General features: G+C 47.4%; 1 protein-coding gene across 5 annotated transcripts; it reads left to right on the forward strand.

Moving 5' to 3' along the window:
* Positions 1–867: 867 nt before the first annotated feature.
* ZNF555 (zinc finger protein 555) lies at positions 868–13,529 on the forward strand. Of its 5 annotated transcripts, none has more exons than XM_063600758.1 (4): positions 868–978; positions 9,993–10,119; positions 10,989–11,049; positions 11,781–13,529. In XM_063600758.1, the coding sequence occupies exons 1-4, from the start codon at positions 976–978 to the stop codon at positions 13,348–13,350; spliced, it is 1,761 nt and encodes a 586-aa protein (XP_063456828.1). In that variant the 5' UTR covers positions 868–975; the 3' UTR covers positions 13,351–13,529. The 5 variants fall into 5 exon arrangements, with proteins under 5 accessions (XP_063456828.1, XP_057156601.1, XP_054959635.1 ...); XM_057300618.2 differs by having other exon boundaries at positions 869–978; positions 10,866–11,049; positions 11,778–13,529; XM_055103660.3 differs by having other exon boundaries at positions 869–978; positions 10,866–11,049.
* Positions 13,530–14,175: the final 646 nt, after the last annotated feature.

Consider the following 14,175-nt stretch of genomic DNA (forward strand, 5'->3'; position numbering starts at 1 on the left):
CCCCAGCATCCCCAGTAGCTGAGATTACAGGCGCCCGGCACCACGCCGGGCTGATTTTTGTATTTTTAGTAGAGACAGGGTTTCACCATATTGGCCACGATGGTCTCAAACTCCTGAACTCAGATGATCCGTCCACCTCGGTCTCCCAAAGTGCTGGGATTACAGGCGTGAGCCACTGCGCCCAGCCAAATGTGAGGGTTTTAATGAACATCTCATATCTTCTGGTTGATTTGAGCAAAGCTCCTGCCCCCTGCCAGGCTTCAGGTTCGGCCTCCCCAAGACCGGGTCTCCGGATCCGCAGCCCCCTGGGCGGGGGTCTCCATGGCGCCCGCAGCGCGATGACGTCACGTCTGCGGGTCCCGCCTCCACGTAGGTCTCGGCCCTACGGACCCGGCGCCCAGCCCCCGTTCGCCCTGCCAGGCCCGGGCCGCCCGTTCTCCTCCACCTCCTGTCTGGACAAGGGGTCGCCTCGTGGGGAAACTAGTCTGGAGTTCCCACGCCCGTCCCGGGGGAGGACGCGGGCGGGGCGCCCGAACTGCGGGGAGAGGGCGATTCCGCCCCGGGCTGAAACCAGTTCGCCCAGGAGCCAGTGTCCCCGCAGGGCGGGACAGCCACGCGTGTTCGCAACGCTCCCGTCACTCAGGCGGCAGGGGGTGGGCGCTAGGGAACTACCCAATCAGGACGGGCGGGGGCGGAGCCGAGACAAGTATCCAATGAGGGACGCCCAATCGGAATCCGGGGAACTGCCCAATTTACAGCGCCAGGGGACAGACTGGGGAATTCTCCAATCAGAGTCGCCGACGTTGGCAGCACTGTCCAATCAGAAGCGCGGCTTCCCGAGCTCTGTCCAATCAGGCCCCTGGGACGGGACGCCTCTGTCCTAGCCGTGAGTGCCCCGCCTGCCCCTAGCGGTCCCTGGCGTCCCGGTTCCTGTCGCGCTCACCTGCGCCGGTAGCGAAGAAATCGCCCCGGGACATGGTGAGTGTGGCGCAGGAGAGGATCCCGGTGCGGGGCAGCAGGAACCGCCGACCGCCCGAGACTGCGGCTTGGGGGGAGCTGAGGGACGCGGGGGGCGGCCCCGGCGAGGGCGGCGCAGGACGGGAGCCTGGGCCCCGGCGGTCCCGCCCGGCCCCGCCTCCCGCGCTGAGGTCGCGGCTAGGGCGCTCCGAGCTCCGGGTCCCCGCCCGCCTCTGGCCCCAAGGCTGCAGAGCGGGGAGCGGCGCCCGGAGCCCGACTCCGTCCCCGTCGTCCCGGGGCCCCCGCGTCCCTGCGCTCCCGACCCCCCACGCCCCGCCCGGGGCCGCGACGCCTCTGAGCGTTTGGCTGCGGCTTCGGGACCCCCGGGCCGCGGGAGGCAGAGTCGCCCGAGACCCCGAGGTGCGGTCCAGGCTCCCCCGGGACCCGCCCTGGGGCCGACGCCGCGGTGCCTCCTGGGGTGCGGGTCCCTGGTCGGTGCCGCCTCCGCCCGCGCTCCCGCGGCTCAGCTCCTTGGAGGCCCCGCGCCTCCGGCCGCGGTCTCTGGGGGACCCTGGCTTCCTCCCGGGACAGCCCGGGAGCGGTGGGGCCTCGGCGGGGGCGGAGACGCCCCCACCTGCAAAGGCAGCCCCTGGGGCGTGCGAGGTTTCCTCCCGAGTCCCGGTTTTCCTTCTTGAGGACTTCTTGTCCCCTCTGACCCCAAGATGCCTGGGGTAGGTAAGGGGAAAAAAAACAAGGGTTCCTGGTCCCTGGGTTCTCACACACAAGGAAGAAAAGTAACTGAAAAGACTGGAGAAACAAGGGAGAGCGAGGACCCCAAAAGCAAACGCACGCAGACCCACAGCGGGGACGCCCGGGAGGCTGGTGCATTAGTGTCCTCGGACTGCTGTAGCAACTGACTGCAAACGAGGGGGCTAAAACCACGGAAATATATTCTTTCACGGTTCCCTAGAAAGCGTGGATTTGAGGACGTTTCTCAGATCTGTTTTGAGTACTAGCAATGGGATTCCTTGCTGAGGCAACACCTGAGTTGGGGGTGGGAGGGCGTCCGTCGTGGTAGCCTGGCCAGACTTGACCCCTCCCTGGGTTTGTCACTGTGAAAAGATTTTCATTTTTTCGAGTCAGCAGTTTTTAGTAAGTGAAACGTACATTTAATTAGTAGAAGTTGGAAGATAAAATATTTCCAGGCCGGGCGCGGTGGCTCAAGCCTGTCATCTCAGCACTGTGGGAGGCCGAGGTGAGCAGATCACTTGAGGTCAGGAGTTGGGGACCAGCCTGGCCAACATGGAGAAACCTCGTCTACTAGAAATACAAAAATTAGCTGGGCGTGGTTTAGCTGTGCCTGTAGTCCCAGCTACTCGGGAGGCTGAGGCGGGAAAATCACTTGAACGCAGAAGGCGGAGGTTGCGGTGAGCTGAGAACGCGCCACTGCACTCCAGCCTGGGTGACAGAGCAAGACTCCGTCTCAAAAAAAAAAAAAAAAAACTTCCAACGGGGTGAATTTCAGGAAAAAAATTAAAATCTTTGTCTTACATTCCATTTGTTAAACATTCCCTGGAGTGTGTGTAGTTTCTCAGATCTGTTATTTTCTGTTTTCTTTTATTACTATTATTTTTTTGGGAGCTCTGTTGCCCATGCTGGAGTGCACTGGTGCGATCACAGCTCACTGCAGCCTCCACCTCCTGGGCTCAAGCAATCTTCCTGCCTCAGCCTTCTGAACACAGGGACTCCAGGTGTGTGCCACCATGCCTAAGCTTTTGTATTTTTTTGTTTCTAGGGATGGGGTCTCATTTTGTTACCCAGGCTGGTCTCGAACTCCTGAGCTCAGGTGATTCTCCCTCCTCGACCAGCCTTGTTCTTTTCTTTTGAATGACAATAAATAGGATTCCAGGGCCTAGACTTCAAAATGTTACTGGGGAGAAGAGTCTCAGAGAAACAGAGAAAATCTCCTTTCCACCATAGGTGCAGAAAAATGAATACATTGCCACGAAACATGTTGCAGATAAATTATACAAATTTACCAAAATATGTTATTCTCCTTGACATGGTAGAGAATTTTTGACGGTGGATGATTCTGTTCTGCTTCCAATACTGCAGTACCCTTACCTTAATTCTATAATACATTTTTTGTTGTTCCTGAAATAGGTAGAATACAAGATATTTTTCCTGTTTAGATGACAATTTGTCCCAGCTCCATATATTAAAGTGTTTATCCTCTGCAATGCCGGCCCTGGCACTGATCAGATTTCCCCGAACACAGGGGCTGCCTCAGGGCTGTGTCCCTTTACTTTGTTTTTTTGTTTTGTTTTGAGACAGGGTCTCGCTCTATTGCCCAGGCTAGAATGCAGTGGTGCTGTCTCGGCTCATTGCAATCTCTGCCTACTGGGTTCAAGTGATTCTCCTGCCTCAGCCTCTAAAGTAGCTGGGACTGTAGGCACCTGCTACCATGCCTGCCTAATCTATCTTTCTTTTCTTTTTTTTCTTTCTCCCTCTTTCCTTTCTCTCTCTCTCTCTTTTTTTTTTTTTTTTTTTTTAAAGAGGGAGTTTCACCCTTTTCGCCCAGGCTGGAGTGCAGTGGCAGGAACTTGGCTCACTGCAATCTCTGCCTCCCGTGTTCAAGCAATTCTCCTGCCTCAGCCTCCTAAGTAGCTGGGATTACAGGCATCCGCCACCACGCCCAGCTAATTTTTGTATTTTTAGTAGAAATGGGCTTTCACCACATTGGCCAGGCTGGTCTCGAACTCCTGACCTCAGTTGATCTGCCCGCCTCAGCCTCCCAAAGTGCTGGGATTACAGGCGGGAACCACTGCACCTGGCCATTTTTATGTATTTCTAGCAGATACAGGGTTTTGCCATGTTGGCCAGGCTGGTCTCGAACTCCTGACCTCAGGTGGCCTGCCTGCCTCAGCCTCCCAGAGTGCTGGGATTATAGGTGTGAACCACCATGCCCCCAACCAGGGTGTTTTAAAATTGGCGGCTGGTCACAGAGGTCCCCTGTGCCTGGCTGTGCCAAGATTTCAGACACCCAGGAGGAAAGCAGATCTTCAGGGTAAACACATTGTTGCATAAACAGTTTCAGCACAATAAGCAACTCCTCTATTGGGATGAGAACCGTCCCCAAATCCAGGCTAGCTTATGCCAGCCAAGGGCCAACTTTGCAGGCAGGACTTTCTAAGGTTAGGGGCCCTCAGGCCTTTGGGTTGGCTCTTCCTGCGTCCACCCACTAGCCCACTGCACAGGTGTCTCTCCCACAGAATTATTATGGGAGGCCCCTATGAAGTAGGAGGAGACCACACTGCAGTAATGATTTCACTTGTGCTGTTTAGGGCTCCTGGACTTAGCCAGTTAAGGTAAATTCCATTGGCTGCAATGGAATTATTATTTTTTTAATTTCCATTTTTATTTCAGATTCATGGGCACATGTGCAGGTTACAAGGGAATATTGCATGATGCTGAGATTTGGGCTTCCATTGAGCTTGTCACCCAGATAGTGGACATGGTAGCCATGAGGAAGGGTGTCAGCCCTTTCCCCCTCTGTCCCTCCATTTGGAATCCCCAGCGTCTATTGTTTCCAGTTTTATGTCCATATCTACCCAAGATTTACTTCCCACTTATAAGTAAGAACATGCCATATTTGGTTTTCTGTTTCTGCATGAGTTTGCTGAGGATAATGGCCTCCAGCTGCATCCATGTTGCTGCAAAGGACATGATTTCATTCTTTTTTATGGCTGTGTAGTATTCCATGGTATAGATGGACCACATTTTCTTTAGTGCAGTGTCTGTGGTCACCTAGGTTGATTCCATGTCTTTGCTATTGTGAATGCTGCTGCAGTGAACACACAGGTGATGTGTTTTTTGGTAGAATGATTTCTTTTCCTTTGGGTAGATGCCCAGTAGTGGGATTGCTGGGTTGAATGGTGGTTCTGTTTTTAGTTCTTTGAGAAATCTCCATACTGCTTTTCATAGAGGTTGTACTAACTTACATTCCCTCCAACCATGTATAAGCATTCCCTTTCACAGCCCTGCCAACATCTGTTATTTTTTAACTTTTTAATAACAGCCATTCTGACGGGTGTGAGATGGTATCTCATTGTGCTTTTTATTTGCATTTCTCTGATGATTAGTGGTGTTGAGCATTTTTTCATATGCTTGGACCACAAAGGTCTTAGAAAGCCAGGTGGCTTATTAAGTTTCTGTAGTATTCTCTTCCTTCCCCCGTTACTATTTTTTTACTGGAGAGAGGCACCAATTCCTGCACAGCATAACTCTGGCCAGTAAGTCAAACTTAGACCTGGCTGTCTTCCAGGGACAAGGCAGTGCCCTGAGTGCCAGGGTAAGTACAAAACAAGTCCAACCCCCTAGGGGACAGGTAGTCAGTCCCCTTGGAAACACATTGTTTGCAATGGTCGGGACACCCCAAGCAGGACTTAACATTGGTCAGGCAGTCGGGTTAGCAGGGCCCCCAGTGTGACCTCCCACTTTGGGCCTCCTGTCCTAGGGTTCTCAGTGTAGACCGAATAATTCAGTTTAGTCCTCAGTTTCAGAGGCTCTGCCCGAGGCATCATTTTCAAGCAGTTTTGCATGTCTGTGATACCAGTTCATTGACCTCTCCAGTATGGACGACACCTGGAGGTGTCCTTTGTGGAAAGTTCAAGAACTGGGGCCACTTGCTGCTGTCTCAGGGTTGTCGGGTGTGATCAGAGGCTTAGCAGCCACCCTGAATTCAGAGCACTCACAGCTGCATGCGACACTTCCTTCAGGAAGAGGGGAGCGTTTCGGTCACAGCTCTGAATCAGACAGTTCCATCCAAGGTCAAGCCAGTCCTTCACTGTGGGCAACTGAGTGAGCCACATGGACCAGCCAGCACCCCTGATGTTTTTCGTAGTTCAGGGCCTTACCCGGGAGTGTCTAACTCTGCAGTGTTTCCTGAATTAGAGTCCTGTTCATTGAGCCTAGCCCTGCTGTCAGGTCAGCGTAGTGAAGGCTGAGTTAGCAGCGGACATAGTGAGGATGAATTAGCAGTGGGCAGTGTCAGGTTTTAGCTTACAGTCAAGTCCACGCCGTTGGGATCTGAGTTCAGAATTCCATAAAACACTGAAGGCTTTGCTTCTGCAGCAGTAAAGCTAGGTATTGCCGGGTTGGACAGCTGTGTTCCAAGATCAAGGTGCAAGCAAGAGTTTCCTAAGCGCTTTTGGTCTCGTGAATCTTAGAGTCCAAATTGACAGTTAAAAATATGCACATGTGGTTTGAAAACCATCAACTCTTGAGGTTGTCAGAAATAGGTTTTCATAAGAGCGCATTAACAAACTAGAAACTACTACTTCACATTCCAAAAGTGTATCTCCACTTAGAGATTGCCTCTCTTTTCATTTGTTTCCCTTTTCCCTGAACCTCCAATAGGAAAAATGATAGTAGAAATCAGTTGTGGAGACCTAATCTTAATACTTAGAGTTTAAATTCCAATCCATGCACCAGGGGCAAAGAGCAAAGAAGTTGTGTCTGTCACTTAAAAAAACAAAACAAAAAACTGATTGAGATGATCCCTGTAGTGCTTTTAAAGTGACAAATATTTTACCATTTTCTCTCATTTTTATCACACATGCCGATGCGGTAGTATTCCTCGTCTCTTAGAGCTTCTGGTAGCCCCAGGTGTTCCTTTGCTTGTGGCACCATAATTCAGTCTCTCCCTCCATCTTCCACGTGGCCACCTTCCGTGTGTGTTTCTGTCTTCATGTGACATTTTCCTCTTATAAAGACACCAGTCAGGGGAGGGGGGAGGGATAGCGTTTGGAGATATACCTAATGTTAAATAACGAGTTACTGGGTACGGCACACCAACGTGGCACATGTATACGTATGTAACTAACCTGCACATTGTGCACATGTACCCTAAAACTTAAAGTATAATAAGAAAAAATGGTTAAGATGGTAAGTTGTATGCTATATGTATTTACCACAGTTTAAAAATTGGAGGAAAAATCCTTGGAATATAGTAGATGCAGGTTCAAATCCTGCCTTCAGCATTTATTAGCTGAACTGATGCTAATAAAGTTACTTAATCTGAAAAAAATTTAAAAAAAAATAAAAAATAAAGACACTAGTCATATTGGAGTAGGGCCCATTGGATTAGATGATGTCATTTTACTTGATTACATCTGCAAGGATCCTATTTACAAATAAGGTTATAGTCACAGGTACCAGGAATTAGGACACAGACATATCTTTCTGGGGGACCACGTCACAAGAAACCGCTGGCAGTTCAGCATTTACAGGGATAGCATTATGCTAGCAGGGAAGACCATGGCTGGTCAGGAGGTAAACCAAGGGGAAGCAGGGAACACTCCAGCCTTTTTTTTAACCAGCAGCAGGTTTTAAAAAAGCACGGAGTGTCCCCTGCTTCCCCAGGGTTTACCAAAAATTGTGCTCCAGCCTTGGTAATTAACTTTCTTTTCCCTCCCAATGCAACACAAACTTTTACCATTTTCCTCACCCAAAGCTTACCTTTCAGAACATGGGGGCCCTTTCTCCTACCTGGAGAAGAAAACAAAAACCAAACGCTGCTCTTTGTTTTCTTTTCTTTTTTTTTTTGAGCTGGAGTCTGGCTCTGTCGCCCAGGCTGGAGTGCAGTGGTGCCATCTCTGCTCACTACAAGCTCCGCCTCCCGGGTTCACACCATTCTCCTGCCTCAGCCTCCCGAGTAGTTGGGACTACAGGCGCCCACCACCACGCCCGGCTAATTTTTTGTATTTTTAGTAGAGACGGGGTTTCACCGTGTTAGCCAGGATGGTCTCAATCTCCTGACCTCGTGATCCACCTGCCTTGGCCTCCCAAAGTGCTGGGATTACAGGCATGAGCCACTGCACCCGGCCACCCAGGATTTTTTTTAGATGAAGTCTTACTGTGTTTCTCAGGCTGTAGTGCAGTGGCACGATCTTGGCTCACTGTCACCTCCACCTCCCGGGTTCAAGCTATTCTCGTGCCTCAGCCTCCCAAATAGCTGGGATTACAGGCACGTGCCACCACACCCGGCTAATTTTGTATTTTTAGTAGAGATGGGGTTTCACCATGTTGGCCAGGCTGGTCTCAAACTCCTGACCTCAAGTGATCCGCCTGCCTCAGCCTCCCAAAGTGCTGGGGTGACAGGGGGGAGCCACTGCGTCTGGCCAGTACCCAGGATTTTTATTGCTGGCTGATCACATAAGCATCCCCTGCCTGGTATGTACACAGATTCCATTTCCAGAAGGAAAGCAGCTGTTCAGCATTAACAGTGGTGTTTGCACCATGAGTAATCTGAATTAGGGTGGGGTGAACCTTCCCAAAACCCAAGTTCCCAGACACCAGCTAAGGGCAGCATTGCCAGAAAGCCTTTCTAAGGATAGAGTCTAAGGCCCGCAATGTTAACTTCTTTCGGCATATGGGAACTTTATTGTTAAAGAAACACTGCAAATACACTGCACTATGAGCAATTAAGGCTGACCCAGGGAGCTCATATTGTCCCCTGTGCCAGTAGGAGGGTCCTGTAGATACTCTGCAGCTCTGTGAATAGGACTGTTCTAGCATCAGAATTGCTGTGTGACAGTATTTTGTCTGTCTCCTGCTCATAGACGGAAAGGAGTTGATCTTTCTCAGCAGGTTTGAAGGAACCATGCATCTCGGGGGTTCCATGCACCTGTGCCCAATATGCAATATGGAAATAATGAGAAATCGAGAGTGCAGCCTCTAGAGTGGTATGTGGGGAATCACTTCCTCCTGGAATTTGAGACACAGAATTTTCTAGGAAGGCACTATTGAGTCCTTTATGTCTTTTATAACCATTGAAAATTCGTAGTCAAATGGTTTGGACTTCAGTTAACTCCTTTGCAAAGTGGGACTCTTAACTTTATCCTTAAGGTTAGCAATAATACTTTTTTTTTTTTTTTTTCTGAGACTGAGTCCTGCCCTATCACCCAGGCTGGAGTGCAGTGGCATGATCTTGACACACTGCAACCTCTGCCACCCGGGTTCAAGCAATTTTCGTGCCTCAGCCTCCCAAGTAGCTGGGACTACAGGCGTGCACCACCATGCCTGGCTAATTTTTTTTTTTTTTTTTTTCAGTAGAGATGAGGTTTCACCATGTTGGCCAGGCTGGTTTTGAACTCCTGACCTCAAATGATCTGCCTGCCGCGGCCTCCCAAAGTGCTGGGGTTACAGGCATGAGCCACCACACTTGGCCCAAGAATACTTTCTTTTGGCTCTGGTGAAAAGAGCTGTTTTGGCATTGTGTGCACCTCGCTCTGTGTATACTTAGTGAGTGTGCATGTGTGTACAAGAGAGAGCCAGCGTGTGAGAGAGAGACAACCCAGAGTTAATTGTTGGGCTTCCGTCACTGAGGCTCGAAGTATAGGGAATGTGTGGAGGTCTACGTTCTCCTGTCTTTTTCCTCTTTCCTAAGGTCTAATTTCTCAATAACTTCTAGTTTCCAAGTTAAAATCAATACTTCTCAAAAGAATGTTTTCATTCAGCCAGTTGGACCAGGAGTTCTTTAAGACGCTATGGCTACCTGGCCCTTATGAAGGAAATAGAAGGGAATGTTCCCAATCCTTCAGTGTTTTTATCCCGTAAAACTTCAGTTTTGACGCTGTGCTTTGTGTAGTGCCGAACGATGGTGTGTGCAGCAGGGGAGGAGCTAAAACGGTTTGTGTGACAAGGGACTGATGGTCTTAAAATACAAGTATTTGTTTCACTTATATAGGATTTGTTTGATATCTCCAATGTGGTCTGAATCCTTTTGATAGAGAATAATGTCTTCAGTTGGTCCCAGTAAAAGTATAGAGAGAAATTCAGTGTGTTAATGGTCCTGTTGAAATCTATGAGGAAGTGAGTGTAGAGTAGACAGGAAGGAAGAGGTGTGACAACTGAGTCACAGGGTAGATGTCAGGCAATCACAGAATCTTGTTTGCACTACATACGAATTGAGTCCAATGCTCCTGGGCTCTCGGTCTCAACCATCCTCCCATAAATATGTTGAATTGTTTTAGGACTCAGTGGTCTTTGAGGATGTGGCTGTGGACTTCACCCCGGAGGAGTGGGCTTTGCTGGATTCTGCTCAGAGGGACCTCTACAGAGATGTGATGCTGGAGACCTTCCGGAACCTGGCCTCAGTAGGTAAGGATGACATCATTCCTTCCTTCACGTAGTTATTGAGAGAACAAGTATTTCTTACATATCAGACCTGTTCCAAGGCTTGGAATGTGGAAAGGGAATAAATTGGTAAATAAGACAGACATAGTCACAGCTATTGTAGAGCTAGAATGTAATGTTTTTCCTGAGAATGAGAATCTGTATTTCAGCTTTTTCTTTTTGTAGAGAAATCTCCCTTCATGTCCTCATTGTGGATATAGCTTGATAGGCCTAGTGAAATTTGTTTGTGCAAGCCAGTGAAAATTTGATTTTTTTTTTTTTTTTGAGATGGAGTCTATGTCGCCCAGGCTGGAGTGCAGTGGTGTGATCTCGACTCACTGCAACCTCTGCCTCCCGGGTTCAAGCAGTTATCTGCCTCAGGCGCCCAAGTAGCTGGGATTACAGGCAAGCGCCACCATGCCTGGCCAATTTTTGTATTTTTAGTAGAGACGGGGTTTCACCATGTCAGCCAGGCTGCTCTTGAACTCCTGACGTTGTGATCCACCCGCCTCAGCCTCCCAAAGTGCTGGGATTACAGGCGTGAGCCACCGCGCCTGGCCGTGATTTTTTTTTTAAATAATTTTTCTATGCTTACTAATACTGTGTTTATTGAGTTGCTTACCTTTTTGACCATTTTGTGTTTAATGAAGTCCTGAGATAGCTAAACTCCTCAGTGTCGTTTTCCACTAACAAGTGCCTTCTTATATGATTTGTTTACTTTTTGGTTTCAGATGATGAAACTCAATTTAAGGCCAGTGGGTCAGTTTCTCAGCAGGATATTTATGGAGAGAAAATACCCAAGGAATCTAAAATAGCCACGTTCACCAGAAATGTTTCCTGGGCCTCTGTTTTAGGAAAAATTTGGGACAGTCTTAGCATCGAAGATCAAACCACAAACCAGGGGAGAAATCTCAGGTGAGTTGCACTCGCAAGAGAACATAGTATTTCAGGAGAGAATCTTAGTCTGTCATTAAACTTTAAAAAAGCAAGCAAACAGAAAACTCATCCAAGCCTAGCTCCAATTTGTTTAATCCGCAGAATTTTTACAAAAAAATATTTCTTTAAATGTGACATAGACAGTGAGTGACATTAGAAACATAATTCAGATGGAAACCATTATCAAGAAACCCTAGGCCAGGTACGGTGGCTCACACCTGTAATCCTAGCACTTTGGAAGGCTAAAGTGGGCAGATCACCTGAGGACAGGAGTTCGAGACCAGCCTGGCCAACATGGTGAAACCCTGTCTCTACTAAAAATACAAACATTAGCAGGGCATGGTGCCGCAGGCCTGTAATCCCAGCTACTCGGGAGGCTGAGGCAGAACTGCATGAACCCAGGAGGCAGAGGTTGCAGTGAGCTAAGACTGCACCACTGCACTCCAGCCTGGGTAACAGAGTAAGACTCTGTCTCAAAAAAAAAAAAAGAAAGAAAGAAAAAGAAACCCTATACATAAGAAGCACTGTTTTAATAATGGCAGTGGTCAAACCATCTTCCAGGGCATTCAGTTTATTTCATTTTCAGACAGTTCACATGGGGTGAAAAACCTATGCTTTCACTGAAAATGGTTAAGATGCAGTCCTAATCCTAATAAATACTAACAAATCATTATTAATCAAACCAATAACATGCTTCTCATTTTTAGTAGAAATCATGTGTTGGAGAGACTCTGTGAAAGTAATGATCAATGTGGAGAAGCCCTCAGCCAGATTCCACATCTTAATCTGTACAAGAAAATTCCACCTGGAGTAAAACAGTATGAATACAACACGTACGGAAAAGTCTTCATGCATCGCCGCACATCCCTCAAGAGTCCCATCACAGTTCACACTGGACACAAACCGTATCAGTGCCAGGAATGTGGGCAGGCCTACAGTTGTCGTTCACACCTAAGAATGCATATGAGAACCCACAATGGAGAGAGACCCTATGTGTGTAAATTATGTGGGAAAACCTTTCCTCGTACTTCCTCCCTCAATCGGCATGTAAGGATTCACACTGCTGAGAAAACCTACGAATGTAAGCAATGTGGGAAAGCCTTTATTGACTTCTCAAGTCTTACTAGTCATCTCAGAAGTCACACCGGAGAGAAGCCATATAAGTGTAAGGAATGTGGGAAAGCTTTCAGTTACTCCTCAACGTTTCGAAGACACACAATAACACACACTGGCGAGAAGCCATATAAATGTAAGGAATGTGCGGAAGCCTTTAGTTATTCCTCAACTTTTCGAAGACATATGATTTCACACACTGGAGAGAAGCCACATAAATGTAAAGAATGTGGGGAGGCCTTCAGTTATTCTTCGGCTTTTCGAAGACACATGATAACACACACTGGAGAGAAACCCTACGAATGCAAACAATGTGGGAAAACCTTCATTTATCTCCAGTCCTTTCGAAGACATGAAAGGATTCACACTGGAGAGAAACCCTACGAATGCAAACAGTGTGGGAAGACCTTCATTTATCCCCAGTCCTTTCGAAGACATGAAAGGACTCATGGTGGAGAGAAACCCTATGAATGCAACCAGTGCGGGAAAGCATTCAGTCACCCCTCCTCCTTTCGAGGACACGTGAGGGTGCACACTGGAGAGAAACCCTATGAGTGCAAGCAATGTGGGAAAACTTTCAATTGGCCCATATCTTTACGAAAACATATGAGAACACATACTAGAGAGAAACCCTATGAATGTAAGCAGTGTGGGAAAGCCTTCAGCTTGTCTGCTTGCTTTCGAGAACATGTGAGAATGCACCCTGAAGACAAATCCTATGAATGCAAGCTATGTGGGAAAGCTTTCTATTGCCACATATCCTTACAAAAACATATGAGAAGGCATACCGCAGAGAAACTCTATGAATGCAAGCAGTGTGGGAAAGCTTTCAGTTGGCCTGAACTTTTGCAACAACATGTTAGAACGCACACTGTAGAGAAGCCCTATGAATGTAAGGAATGTGGGAAGGTCTTCAAATGGCCATCATCTTTACCAATACATATGAGACTGCACACTGGAGAGAAACCTTATCAATGTAAGCATTGTGGGAAAGCATTCAATTGTTCCTCATCCTTAAGACGACATGTGAGAATACACACTACAGAAAAACAGTATAAGTGTAATGTAGGACATCCTCCTGCAAATGAATTCATGTGCACTGCTTCAGAAAAGTCACACCAGGAGAGAGATCTGATCAAAGTTGTAAATATGGTGTTGCCTTTATGAGTTCCTTATCCTGAAAGTGGACTTATCCTGAAAGGAGTGTGTCTGTAGTTCATTTGCAAATTAACATTTAGTTGAAAAATAATTCTCCAAATACTCTCAGCTATCCTACATGAATTTGAACAGGTAGTTTCTTACAATTCAGTAAATAAAACTTTCATCTTAGAGTGTTTTGGACTCATGGATGATTTGAAGTGTATTTTTAATATGCAAGTAGGTTCAAGTTTTATTTAATGTCTTAAATTGTAACTGACTTAGCGTGGCAGGTATTGGATATTACGTATCTATTATATTTTCCACCTTTCTTACTGGGAGTATTTTTATTGTTTGGCCAGAGGAGCCTTATTCCATTTTTTAAGAAGTAGTTGGCAGAATTTTGTAATTATGCAAAGTTGTTTAAGGAGTATAGCCTCAAATGAATTGTAATTTTTAATGTTTGCCCATTGCTGTTTGTCTTTGCTTGTGATTGTGAATTGGACAGTAGGCTTTGACTTGTGATGTGACAGAGAAATCCAGAGTTGCAGATAGTTCTTCTGCATTGTTGTCAGTGTGGGTAGTGTTAGGAACTTCATTTGCTGGAATGCATTTCCTTTATGGTTCCATGTCCAAATTTAACAATAGCAATAACTTGAATGAAATTTAGAATGAAGAAGAAGTAAGTCATCGCTGAGCTTTTGGGGTCACATTAAATGGAGATGGACAGATGCATAGGGGCTTCGTGAACATCAGCCTTCAGCTTATTTTCCAGATTCTTATTCCTGCCAATCAAGAGTACCATCAAAACAAACACTTAAGTGCTTGATTTCCACTGTGTCAGAGGTGTAGTCT

The sequence above is a fragment of the Pan paniscus genome, chromosome 20, assembly GCF_029289425.2.
Source record: "Pan paniscus chromosome 20, NHGRI_mPanPan1-v2.0_pri, whole genome shotgun sequence".
NCBI lineage: Eukaryota > Metazoa > Chordata > Mammalia > Primates > Hominidae > Pan > Pan paniscus.